At 40.2% G+C, this 14100-nt stretch overlaps 1 protein-coding gene across 1 annotated transcript in view; it reads right to left on the bottom strand.

The window, feature by feature from the left end:
• PHLPP1 (PH domain and leucine rich repeat protein phosphatase 1) overlaps positions 1–14100 on the bottom strand; it is a 150996-nt gene that overhangs the window by 65213 nt on the left and 71683 nt on the right. Inside the window, exon 2 of the mRNA XM_068931584.1 lies at positions 1480–1676. Within this exon, the coding sequence (XP_068787685.1) occupies positions 1480–1676 (197 nt within the window). The remainder of the gene's footprint in view (positions 1–1479; positions 1677–14100) is intronic.

Below are 14100 nucleotides of genomic sequence, written 5' to 3'. Positions count from 1 at the left end.
CTTACACCCCAATTAAATTCTTTGGCATTTCTCAACTTGCTAAAAACCACCCCAGAATACATCATTCTGCTACCATACACGAGGAGTCCCACACAACTTATGGTCTCGGTGTCTCAGCACTGCATTCTGGAGTGCCTTTGCAAACCAGGAAGTACAGAGTATTTATGGGGTTGAGGAAGAATATTTTTTGAGTGATAATTTAAAAAACACTTAATTCTGTGCCAAGCATCCTCCACCCAAGCTTTGTCAGCAGAAGCCCTCGGTACATTTTTCCCAGCTCCACTCTCCTTTCCTTTTTAAAATTTCTGTCAACTTTCCTTTTAACAGTCTGTATGTTTTACATTACAGGAGGCGTTTCTGTGGCAAAACAACAACTTAGAAACTCCATGTTAAGCATTTAAGAAAAGGCACACAACCCTTTTTAAAAACATTTCTTTTTTTTTTTATCTTTAAGAGAAGGTCTACGAGGGTGTGAATTCTGCCCTTTCCAATATGCAGCAGCTAGGAATACCACTCACTGCTGGAGAGCATGCACACAGCTGCTATGAGAGAGGACACAGTTTCTACTTCAGTGCATCCAGGAAAAAGAGTTGAACAATGATGTGAAGAATCATAAAAAGGGATGGGGAAAAAGAACTCCTAGAAGAAGGGACTGCTTTTCACACTGCTGGTATAGAACATTAATGAATCAACTCCAGTCTCCGTATGTAACATCATGAAGCTTGTTTCTCTTTCAATGACTCTTAAGTATCAAACTTATCAATACGCAAAGTAAAATAACATTATTTCAGGTGTAAATTCAACCTCAGGCTGAGGGAGTAAAATGGATTCTTTCCCCATTACCTTGGGTAATCAACCTCGTAATAGTAATGTGAAACCATGTTTAGGCTGAAGTTGTTAATGGTGTAATCCTACTGTCACTACTAAAGTTTCACAGGTATAATCAATCACAAAAGATCCAGCTTCAGCTTTTTGGAAATAAAAACGTTTGCTACTGTTCGCTTACGTTGGACCACTGCTCATATAATGCTGAATGCTCAAAAAAACCCAATGTTCAAAACAAACCCATGCCCTTTTAGGTTGGTTTTCAGGACTTAAGAGTAACACAGCATGGACAAAAACTGGACAAAGAGGCATACTACAGGTCATACACAATACAGATGTGTGCATCATTTAGTTGTGTACATATGCAATATTGATAACAGCACACAAGAAAAGGAGACTGTGGTCCATACAAAATTGAATGTACTTCCATCACTGCTCTTTTAATATTTTAATCTATACTTTGTAAACTGTTAAACTGTTAAGTAGGAAGCTGACTACAATCAGCTCCGACGATCCCACCTGCAGAACAATCTTTTGGGGTGGGGGAAGGGGGAGGAAAAGGAATCATCATAATTGAACACAGTCTTCTCTGTGTAAAGAGACAGGGGTTAAACACACAGCATTAGCAAGCAAATACTAAAAATAAAATCTTACTTTTCCACCAATTAAAGGGAGGACATGCATCTTTCCAGTCTGGCTTTCTTTTACTGATGAGACAATCAGGCACGTTCCACAAAGGATAGCTTGGCGTCTTGTCCATCTGTTGACTGGCAAATGTATTTTCCCTTTTCGAACATTGTACATTCCTGAGAGCTGAATCCGTTCAGAGCTGCCAATGCTGTGGGGCTTCCCTGAAATGGAAACAAAAGCATCTACTTTACCACAGAGAATCTTTGCTACTTTCACTCAAGGGTTCTAGATACAGACCACAGCGTGACAAATGAAAAGCAGCTTCAGAACCATGCAAGCAGATAATGGCATATCAGCTTCAATACAGACTTCCTTCATAGGTAGAAGTATATGAACAAGTTGCTATCACAAAGAGTAGACCTCAGCCTCGCAGTCCCATAACCTGCAATAGTTGCAGAAGTACCAGTTAATGGTACTTCCTCTATGGTACTTTCAACCTTTTCTGTGGGACCTGGCAAGCAAATGTTCATCCTCAACAGTAGGATGCCATGCAAGGTAGCTTACTGTTGAGTTCATGCTCAAGCTACTGTAACTGCAGAAGGGCATGAGGTACTACTGCATGTTCACTTACACCTTTGCGTTTCCCTGTTTCTTTTCTTGCCATCCTTAAGGTCATGGTTGAATAGCTTAAATACTGCTTCCCATGTGGTACAGCTGGGACTCCCTCCGGCCTACCTTGTTCAGTCCAAGCCCCGCAGCAGAGCTGGCATACTAAGCCAGAACGTAAACAGAGGTAACCTAGATGAAACCCCAAAATGACTCTGTTTCAGTCTAACCAGAGCTTCAGATAAGAGTGAAGTACTTTTGTCTGCGTTAAAATGAATTCGCTGTTTATAATAATTCAGATTATTAGCTAGACTAACAATTAGACCCAATCTGTTAAAAGACACTTCCTATCTAAATGGCTCTACTAATCTGATCTACTGATAGGATCGTGCTTTCTACAGAAACAACCATTAACAATGACAACAGGATGAAGACAAGCATCCATCTCTTGCCTCTGCTCTTACAGGACCAACTTCTTTTAGGGCATAAATGGGAAGAAGCACAATTAGCTCGTTTTAATACAAAGAATTTATCCACATCAAGTTACCCAATCAAACCCTAAATAATCAAGCCAAGATCTGAATCCCCCCCAAAAACCCTAGAGTCTCCTGCAAACAGAGACAAGAGGTAATCACGTTTAAGTTAAACTGCTTGAGATTTCTGGAAGAACATCAGTGGCAATGAAACTTTGAAAGGCAGTTCCTCCGCATGAAGAGCCAAAGGCTGCGTTACCTCTACATAGCTTCTTGATCATGACACTCAAGATAAACCACTCATCTTCCTACACTGATCTTTAACAAAAATCTTTCAGAAACAAAGAATTATTAACATATTACGACTCCAGAAAAGCAGAGGGTTGAATCTCTCTTCTAACCCAGATATTTCAGAACAGTGCCAGTTAAATCAAGGCACTGACAACTGCTGCACACTGTTATTTCAGCTTGCTCCTACTCCTTATATGACAGCTCATTTGTCTCAATGATTCTGCTCTTTCTTTCAAATTACCTCACTGAAGACAGAAGATGCTTACCACATGGCCTACCCACAGTACTTCTCTCACCCCCACTATCCTGCACCAATTCTTGCCCTTATCTTCAAAAGCAGCCTTCTTGAATCTTCCTGCCAGTTTAATGAGCCAAGACCTGGCATAGTTAACTCAAACCTTGCTCTGCTCTAATAAACACTGGCATTTAGGCTACCGATGTCTGCCAGGTTGGATATGCAGGAACGTTACTGCTGCTTGAAGCTAAAAGACAGAAACTCTAATGCCTACAGGATACCGGCATTTACTAAAATAAAAAAAACAGCCGCCCCAGGAAAGCAATAATTTCACTGCCAAGCAAATTCAAATCCAACAACAGAAACTGTGGATAAACACTTTCCTGAAGCCCAACAGAATAGAGGAAGCAGAGACTATCCATTGCACACAAAGTTACGGAAAGATTGGTAGGAAATACAAGTCAGTAAAACAGAGAGCAACTCAGCACTAACTAAATACAAAAGCTGAATCAAACTTCACATTTGGAATATGAAAAACGTGGTTGCAAAGTTACTGATATTTTACTTAGCTTGTGCAGAACATCGCCACAAAGCATTGATGAAAGAGTTAACCATGCACAAAAGCAGTAACACCTCTGTAATGGACTAAAAAGTGCCTGATAAATGCCAAAAGTATGGTTGCAGGAAGAATGACTTAAGAAATATGGACAGTTTCACATCAAAAGCAATGTTTTAAGCAAGATTGTCTCCCAGAGACTGTTTCTAGCTACGGGTTCTAACTTTATCACCTGTTTGGAAAAGCACAACTCATTGCTGAGGGAACTCTTCAGGACTGCAAAGCACAATCTGAATCCCTTGGGAAGCCAAGTCCATTCAGCATCATGTATTTTAATATAGCTGAATGCAACTTTATCCCTGTAGGAACAAAGAACTCAGGTCACACCTAATACAGGGAGAACTGTGTCCTGGAAAACACTAGTCCTCAGAAGTTCTTTGGGATTATGGTGGATAACAAAGAACATGAGCTCCCACTACAGCCAAGAGGCCTGGCATGAAACATGAGAACATTCAGTAGCAGCAGAGAAGTAACATTACCCTGTCTACTGCACTGGGAAAATGATTACTGGAATACCACACTAGCTGTCCACACTTCAAAAAGGGTGCTGAAAAATTAGAGAGCCTTCAGAAAAGTTACAGGAAAAAAAATCAGAAGCCTGGGAAACCTGCTTCCTGGGACCAGACTAAACAATTCACTCTCCTGGATTAACCCCCATAGTTAGAGATACCTGGACCAGTAAGAGTATCCAAAATTTTCAAGAAGGCATTTCTGCAAACTTCCGATAAATTCAACTGAGGTTATAACTGCAAGTCACAGTAAATTATTATTGCTAATAAATCTTTCCTAGCAAAGCTAGGATAGAGCCATCACTTGAAGTCTTCCTGCTAGGTATGAACTGTACTCTCTCTCAAACTACAGATTTGACAAAACAATTACCAGGGTAAAATCTTCAGCTATTCCCCCAAAGACTGTTGTAACAGCCCCTTCAAGTTCGAAGGATTTAACACACACTTCTAGCAAGTTCTGATCTTTGCTACATGAAAGCTAGAACAGCCCTGATGAGAAAGTACAAAATGCTGAAACTCTTTCATTAAAGCAAACTATTTCTCTCTATTCTTGTCCACATCACTACATAACTTGAAAAGCCTACATTTAATATTGGATCACAAGTTGCCTGAAACACAATCTGCTCACATATCATTCTGTTTTCTTCCTGTTCAAGGGTTGTTGCCACTGCAATTTACTAGTATCACAATGTTCTATTATTATGCAAGAGAGAAATCCACCAAATGGTAAAAGCTGCTGGCTTATTTCAATTTTAAATAATAGTTATTCGGGGACATATCAACCAAGAGTGGAATCGAATTCCTAAATCCCCACAAGTGGTGCAGATAACTTGGAGCAAAAGCTGTCTAACAGGAGGCAACCCTGCCTACTGAAAGATAAACTTGAACAGACTGCAGCTTTAAAAAGCTCAGCTATTTGCTGACAGAAGAGAATAAAGAACAGGAAAGGTTTAAACGACAGCAAGCCATGGAGATACTGCCACAATAAAAGAGGGACGAGACTTGAAAACAGTGCAAAGCAATCCCAATACTTGCTGCTCCCCACTTCACCACGGAAAGCAGCAGGTGGCAGGGTCTCCCACTGCCCCAGAGCACAGCTACGGCAACAAAGCACACCAGTGACAGGAGGGAGCTGGAAAAGGAGCTAAGACTCAAATGGACCCACATTTTGAATTTTTTTAACGGTCTGAAAAATAATGAAATGAGAAGGCATGCACAATCGATGCAAATGACCTTCTCCTTTTTCAGAGTTTAGAGGAGGGACAGACAATTAGAACTTCACTAGAACTTCTGTAGACTAAGGATTCAAGAGGTAACAAAGAATAGCAATGACTGCATAATCATACCGTCACCAGCAAAAATCAATCAATTGTTCAGGTAACCTACCAGTGCTGGTGAAAATATTGTTCTCAGTAAAGGGATCAGCAGTTCTGAAATTAACTTCCTCAGTCCATCTGACACACTTCCCATTTGCACTTGAGGAGATGGTGTGAGATTCATATTTAGATTTTTCTTCAGTTTTTGCTATACCCAAAGGGAGTAGATGAGTTTTCATAGAGGCTTGTGATATTATTTTGAAGCTGACAGTTCTGCAGATAAAAAGGTAACTATGATCCTTTGTGACTTGAAACACAAATTCAATTCTTGCCAAAAACCTGAAGATAATTATTGCTGCCTTGATCAGAGTAGAGGCAAGCATGCCAGAAGATCTAGAAGAATTGCATACCAGAAAATGTTTTTCAAATGTTAAGCCCAACCAGAGCAGTTTGGGTGTTTCAGTAAGAAATCATGAAAAGATTATTTTTCATTCCTGTCAGGAGTCCAAAGCTACAGCAACTCCTAAGCACAGCACAGCACATCTACAACAGGACTTTTGTTCTACACAAGGCATTAGAGGAGATGCCTCAAGGAACTACCAACAGACCATTCATTTGGCTATCTTGACATTCATGGTCGAGTTCCTCTCAGTTTTAGTTTGCCTTAAGACCTGGAGGAAAATTAGTGGTATTTAGAACAAGGACATAGAGAAAAGCAGGGTATCTGATTTAAATGGCAGGACTGTTGTTTAGACCAAGAACCATATGGTTCTTAATAAGAAGCATGGATGGGACACCAGTGATCCTTTTATAATGTCAAAAACCTAAGACCTCCCAACAAGCAGCTTGAAGAAGCTCTGGGTACACAATGTGCTGACATCCTGCCTGGTGCAAAGACTTCAAACCTTATTAAACACCCACAGTCACTTGCTTTGGATTCGGGAATAAAGCTCTTTAACCTAGCAATGGAAGGCATATGGAATACATTACTATAAGAAGTTATAAGAGACCAGCTCATTAGGGGACATAAAAGTATTTGGAAGAAAACCTCTGAAGTCATAAAGCTGATTAAGTTGTGAGTACTTATTATTCCACCCTGTTTGAAAAGTACAGCCAATAAAGTCTGCCTGTAAAGAGTTAAGACATTACCAAAATAAGAGCGGGGAAAAGTGCTGACATAAGAAACGTGTTCACTTCTGTGCAGTGGGTTTTATTTTTATTACTAATATCGGTCTGACAGAATGAAAACTAAAAATTATCTTAGGCCTGTATGACACAGTCAGCCCGGCCAACTTGAAAGATTGCCCTCTCAGAGCTGTCTCAGGTATTGACCAACAATTAAAATATCTAGTTTTGCCATTTAGAAGTACAATTATATATCCAGTCAGAGGATGTATTCAGTAGGAATAATGTCCAAGTTTGAGGATTTTCAGAAGTCATGGAATGTCTCAGTTTTTCAGTGCCTAATTTAGGGACATCCTTTTCCAGCTACAGCTGGGCTAGCTAAAGAGGTCATCCTTCTCATCTGCTCCTTGTTGGGCCCTTGGCCTGAGGCCCACATTGCATCAACCCTCCTGCATCAGCTGCTCGTGGTAAGCTGTCCCTAAGCCCTTTCAGACAAAACAGGCTGCTTTAGTTCTTGTGTCTCTTTTCGACTGAAAGGGCTTATAGGGACAGCTCATAGTGAGTAGTTCAGCACGGAGAACAGAGGGATGGCAAACAGTGGCCAGAGCTGTAACACGGTAGCTGTGCTGACGGGGATACGTAATTTAAGCCCTCCCACAGCTTTCAGTGAGCAGTTTCACAAATAAGACATTTCACTTTGTGGGCATCAAATCTCTTCAGGGCATACACTGGGGACACACACACACACCCCTCCAAATCCACCACTCAATTTTGAAGACTTTGGTTGGACTCCACTAAGAAAAGTTGAAGTATTTCCTAGCGGATCTGGTGAAATCTGTTGAGAGGGTGGAAGTCTCTCAGCTCATACCTGCAGTATCTTCTCAGCCATACCTCTGAGCTGAAATCAAGAGCACGTCACACCGGCCTTGTCTACAACCCCCCAAACCTCCCGCCCTTAGCCGCTGGTAAGTGACAACTACACTGACCAATGAGGGCAGGCAGACAAACCCAAGCCAAGGCTTTGCCTAATTACAAGTGCAAAAAGTCCTCAATTAGCTTAAAAACACTGAAAGCCCTTGAATGTCTTTACCCACCTTTAGGAGACAGCACTGGAATGAACAGTTATTGCTGAACCCCTACCACCAGGTCACTCTGCCTATTTCTACTCTCACTCAAGCTCTTTCATTAATACTGAGAAAGCGATGGCCTGGGATATTTTGGAAGCTTCTCAGTCATTTAAGGCTGCTTCCTCCACCATTCTTGTCAAAGCAAGGACAGCAGTGATGACTTCAGGCAAGGCCCCAACAATGAGATGCATAAAAACAAAGGAGCAAGTTGAATAAAAAACAACAACAACAACAAAAGCTGGAGCAGGGCAAAAGCAGCAGAAGTAATATAATTCTGAAACTATTGTACCACTCTCTCTCTCTCCTTCTCTTTTTTTTTTTTTTTTTAAACTTTAAACTCATGAGGAAAGTGCTATGTTATATGCTCACAGTTATACGCTTATTAAAAAAAGCGTCAAGGGGATTTTCCTTGCTGAAGGTACTACACTGCCATAATTTAAGAACAAAGGCACAGAATTAGCGGAAAGCATTCAGAATTAGCAGAATTAAGGATTCATCTAATTTAGTAGTCTCTGACAGCAATCAACAGAGGATGCTTTTGCAAAGATAACAAAGCAATATTTTACTTGGTAAACCATCCTCTTCCAAAAACAGGAGTTGCATCTTTGCATCCAAATCTACTTAGACGCTTAAAAATTCCTATGAAATTTATGTGGCTGCTGATTGACTCTCTATTGCTCTGCTAAACAAGGACTCAAGTCACCATTACACTGTTTTTATAGGCATGTAACTATTGGAATAGACTTCACTCATTAAACTCCTCATTTTGCTGCATTCTGTTTTAATTTGGGGGCTAGGGGAAGCTCTGAAATGGTTATGTTTCCTCTAACAGATTAGCAGTTCAATTTGTAATACTTGAGGACTGTTACCTTTTCACCCGAGAAATGCAAGTAGACCACAAAAGCTGGATTTGATAGAATTGTGTTACCTCAGCCTTTTCTTTAAAGACATGTTCATTATGAGACAAAACAGGCAGACAGACAAGCTTCTAGTGAACTGTGAAGTATATTCCAACTTTACAACAAGATCGTCCTCAAAGAGAAGCATTATTACTATATGATGTGATAGAATAAGACACATCTATTATTTTTATAGCAATAATTCTGCCTTCCATTTATATTAAATCCTTACTGGAGGAAAGGTGTGTATGCACAATGCAAAAAGCGTCCCTCTGTTCCTTCTTCCACTGAGATGGAGTTCTGGTTTTTGTTCACTGGATTATTCCTTGCATCCTGTTCTCACAGGCATTTCTATCAAGCGCTATGTATTTATCAATGGAAAACGGTTGCAACTGCTTTAGTGTTAAAAGCTCAATCAACCTGTGTAAGCCAAAAGCTTCAGGAAAAACAACAGTGACTCAACAGAAATCATTGGAAAAAAAAAAACCAAAAAAAAAACCAAAAAAATCAGTGTTAACCTAGCACGATTCCTGCACTGGGACAACTTAAGAAAGGCAAGAGGCTAAAGTAGGAGGTACAATGATGCAGTTAAAAGCAAGCAAGCCCAGCAAGCAGCTCCTCTGGATTACTATGTAGAGGCAGTGCACCCTAAGTCTTAGTATCCAGTTGTAACCATAACAAGTGAATTCCAGATGTAGCAGCACAAATGTATTTTGAAAGCCTTTAGCAGCAGAGTATAGCATGCATGGGGGAGGGGGAACCGCCGCTCTCTCAAACTCTTCGTCTTATCATTCTCTACAGAGCATTCCTGTGGCTGAAACACAGCTCCATCACATTCAAACTCCCAGCCCCGAGCATTCCTATCCTCCTGGCTCGTCTGCAGGAAATTATAGCAAGTTGCATGTAAGCAGGTTGTTCATTTATTGCAGCAAGACAAAGAGACATTCAAGGCTTCCTGTATGTCCTTTTGCTTGCATGAGAAATGAACAAGAGTGTGAGCTGAAATCTACTGTTATGCCCAAATACTTCAGTTTGAAGAAAGCTTGTAAAGGGCAGAGAGCCTCCTATCCTTCAGCAGTAAACCTCAAAACCCACTCCTTTGGAAAAATTATTGTATGTCACCTCTGCATGGAAAAATAATTGAAATACAGAGAGGAAAAGAAACCATCAGGAGAAAAAGTCTTCTTTCTCTTCTGCTTTAACAAGGTAATAAAAAGCTACAGTATTGGCCTAGAACTTCCAGGAAGTACTATCTGAAACAGCTTTCTCATCTTGAACTTAGGATTCACTTAAGAAAGCTACTGAAGGAGATTCTCGATTACTCTTCTACCAAATGTTTTTGCCAAAAGTAAATTTAACACAGAATAAGCCTAATATTGATAAGATTTGTGCCAGCACCTGATCACATCTCTTACCAGTATAGTTCATAAAAACAGTGCTTCAGCAACAGATTTCATGTTGTCCCTTATTAGGAGGACCTCAGGAAGCTCAACTTCCCAAATAGTTTTATTGTGGTATGCACTAATATTAGAGCTAGGTATTTAACAGACAGGCCCAAAAATCTAAACCTTACAAATACGCCAGTAGCATCACGACTTGCAAAAGAACATGAACAGTTTCAGTAGGATAGGACCCAATGACTGTTCAGCCTGATCTTTCCCCTTTCTCTCCCCTTCCCAATCCCCATAAAGCACAGCTGAAGAGAATCCTGAAAACGTACACTTATTTTTGTGAAGTCATGCAAAATTGAATTCTACTTACTATACTTTCAACACACAAAAGCCACAAGCACAGTAAAATCCCTAGCATCCCAAAGGATACTTACCCTGTCTAATGCAATTGCTGCATTGGCAAAAGCTCTGAGCTAACCAACTGTTTTAGGCAAAGCTGGAGTCTTGATGATGCTTGCTTAAGAGCAAAACTGCACTGATAACTCCACTGAAGTTAACAGTGGCTTTCAGGTTTTATCAGCGTTAGATGCTCAACACGAAGTATAGCAATGCAAGCTCAAAATAACTATTTGAGCACACACTCCTCTGAGAAGGAACAACGGCAGCCTCTGGCAGTAGTTCATCTGTACGTCTTGATACCAGGACAGAAAGATGGAAACCCATAAATTTTGCCAGCAAAAGACAACTCCCACTCCTCCCCAACCCTGCACCTGTCTTGTCCTGAGCACAGTAAGATGCCACTGGTGAAATGTAAAGGCATGATCAATTTAGCTGAACGGCTCAGCTTATAGAACTATAGAGCAAATACTTTTATGCACCCTAGCTAGCTCAAGGACGGTTTCATATAAACGTCATACATAACACAAACGCCACCTCTTTCAAAAGGTATTCTACACTAAAATTTCAGCAGCCGTAAGATGATCAAACTATTTTGTGTGTTAAATATATTCAAGTTGTAAGCACAGCAATTTTCTTCCTGCTCTTTTATCAGAAAAAAACAGATCTGGTATTCTACAACATTTCTAAAAGCTTATGGTAATCTAAATCTTTGTAAAGGTAAAGCATTTTAGAGTACGACATTTCCTACAAAAGATTCCTGTACCAGTATTATTGTATAGATCAAAATATAAACATAAGTTTTATTATAAAACTCATCTGATAAGCAGTTTATGTCAAAACAATTCTGTACAGTATTGCAAGACTATGATTACCACATCTCAATTAGGTCTAGCTTAAAGATCCCAAAGCATTCTGAGATGGAACAACATGTAAAGACATTAGACACCGTCTAGTCAAGTCCCTCCAAAATTTAGCACCGTGAAAAGAAAGCTAGAAGGCTGCATTTAAAACTGTTAAGCACCTACAATCAAATGCTGCATTATCTAATAAACAGAAAAAGTGAAACAAGTAGGTAAAAATAGACTGACTACTTCAAGTTGCACAGAGACAAAAAATACAAAACCCAGCAGGAACGGCATAAGCACATTAGTTGGACAGACTACCTGTCACAGTCTTAAACACTAAACATTTCAAATTCAGTTTCATTAACACAAGGTTTCCTTGCTAAGACAAGAAGGAATTCTGGCTGGGAAACGTCCGTATAAAACAGTCTTACTCTGTCATATAAGCCAGCCTGCTCACAACTCACTATGTAAGCTTGGCTCAGATATTTTATACGTATGCCTGGGCTGCTTTCTCCATGTAACAGTGGCCAATATGTGTGTGTGCCTGTATGTGTGTGCAAAACGCTTATATAAACTTTTTTTAAAAGCAAAGTTAAGTAAGAGCCTTTTTGGTTTATAGCTTTGACTTCAGTAAATGGGATGGAGTAGAACTTTAGCTGTAAGTGAGAACTGCAATAGGCCAGGACTCTCTTTGGTTGCATGTCTCCCCTTCTCTCCTATGACTCTAAAGCTAGAGACTGTTCCTGCTCACACCCATAACAGCCCTTTTTTCTCATCAGTTTGCTCTTAGCAGCTTCAAACAATCCTACACAGAAGTCTAAATGCTGGAAATGGAGAGAAAGGACCAACAGGTACCCTTAGAAAGCGTCACTACCTTGATTTTTGCCTGCTTATAGTTGACAACATTGTTCTGTTGCTGGAGAACACGTGAAAGAATGCAGCAATAAAAGACAACTCTTATCAAAACTCAGTCGTTCAGATCAAATTCCAGAGAAAAACAAAGCCAAGGAAAAAGTGGCTGGTTTCACAAAGCAAGACAACAAGGAAACAGCGGGGAGTGGGAGATATGTATCATGAAAACCCATGAAAGGGAACCTTTTCCCAATGCCTTTCTAGCCTTGGAAACAGAGGCAGAGCAGATTTATCATATGCCCACAGATATCAGGTTTAACACCGTTTCTTCTCTTTTCTACCACAGAGACTATAAGTAACTGGATAGCATATGGGAATTGTCTGGGAGCGCGTGCTGTACGATTTTATTACAAAGGGGAGGGGAAAAAAACACAGAGAAAAGATCAGCTTTCCCTCTTTTCCCATTCCCTCTTTAATTTAAATCAACTGTCACACATCTGAGTCATCTTCAAACCCATTAGTTCTCTATCCAAAGCACTCAAAGGGTCTGTGAAAGGACCATCACATCTGCTAGCTAATAAGGCTGATTACACTTTAAGAATTGTTCCATGTTGTGCAGCTTTATTAAAAAAAAAAAAAAAGTAGAAAATTCCACACCCACAGCAAAGGGAGAAAAAGTCTGTGCAAAGGTCCAGTCTTACCAGTATGTAGTCTGATTTAGAGCTCCCAAAGTCAGTTTTAAGTCAGGAAGTTGTCTAAGATAAATCAAAACAAGTTTGTAAATTCAGCTTTGGCAGGAAAGTGAGCGTGCTAAAAACAACCCCAGGAACCTGAAAGTTCAGCAGAGCGCCACTTAAACCCTGGTTCACGATAATTTTAGAAAGAGCTCTGTTAGTACTCACAGTGAGTGCTTTCTATAACACTGGTGGGATAAGTCTGAAGCTAGGACTACCTGGCAAAGCTCTCTCCTCTCAGAGAGATGCCATTATACAAGAGTCTGAAGTGCCTATCTGCATATCTGAGGCACCCATCCTGAAGGCTGAGCACCTTCTTTACTGGTATTTTAATGCAAGACCTCTCAATAGCAAAAGATAAGAGCAGTCCAGCTGGACAGAGTTCCGTATAATACCCAGCACAAGAAAGTGCTTAGGTGTTTTGATCACGGTCAGACCACAGTAAGATTTCATATTTTTACCATAGAAATTAATACTTTCCTGTATCATGGGGGAAAAAATGGTGGCTGAAGAGACCGTATTTAAACTGCTTGGAAAAAGCACTGCAACTCAAAGTTTCACTTCCATCCACCTCCAATACCAGCACCAAAAAAAAGACAGCACGAGCACATGAGAAGGCATGCACAAGAGACTGTGTACGCAAAAGAGCAAGCAAACGTGCATTGTTTTAATTCAACATATATTAATTTCTTAATTAAAACTGTAAAAAAAAAATTAGCAGGGAAAAAAACCCTAAAATACACAAGATTCAGTTCATTCAAATTCTGTATTTTGATCCCAATCCAACTGCCGTGTCTTTTAAGTCTTCAGGTGCTTAGAAAGTAACAGATCACATCACATTTGTTTTACTGAAAGTCATTTCACAGGTTGCCTCGATGCAGTGGAACGCAAATGGACTGGACTTTACAACCCCACACGCTTTGCTCGTGGCAGAAGGCCTCCCCTGTGCTGGCTCACCTGCCACTTTACTAAACTGAGCAGGGAGGCGGAACAAGGAAACAGGCACAGAATCCTCCGCAGCCCTTCCTTTGTCAGAGCTCTGCTCTATTATTGAAAATAGCAACACATCCACAATATAAAGCCATTCTTCAGAGATCACCACTAGTGCTGATCCGTCTAAAACATATATGAAGCACTTTATCAGAAAAAGACAGGAAAAGCTCACGATGATACCCCATTCACAAAACGTTCACATTCACAGGACTAAGTTTTAAGTGTTCAAATAAA

This window comes from Struthio camelus, chromosome 2 (genome assembly GCF_040807025.1).
Source record: "Struthio camelus isolate bStrCam1 chromosome 2, bStrCam1.hap1, whole genome shotgun sequence".
In the NCBI taxonomy this organism is placed as follows: domain Eukaryota; kingdom Metazoa; phylum Chordata; class Aves; order Struthioniformes; family Struthionidae; genus Struthio; species Struthio camelus.
The sequence above is the reverse complement of the archived record's forward strand: the minus strand, read 5'-3'. Positions and strand labels throughout refer to the sequence as shown.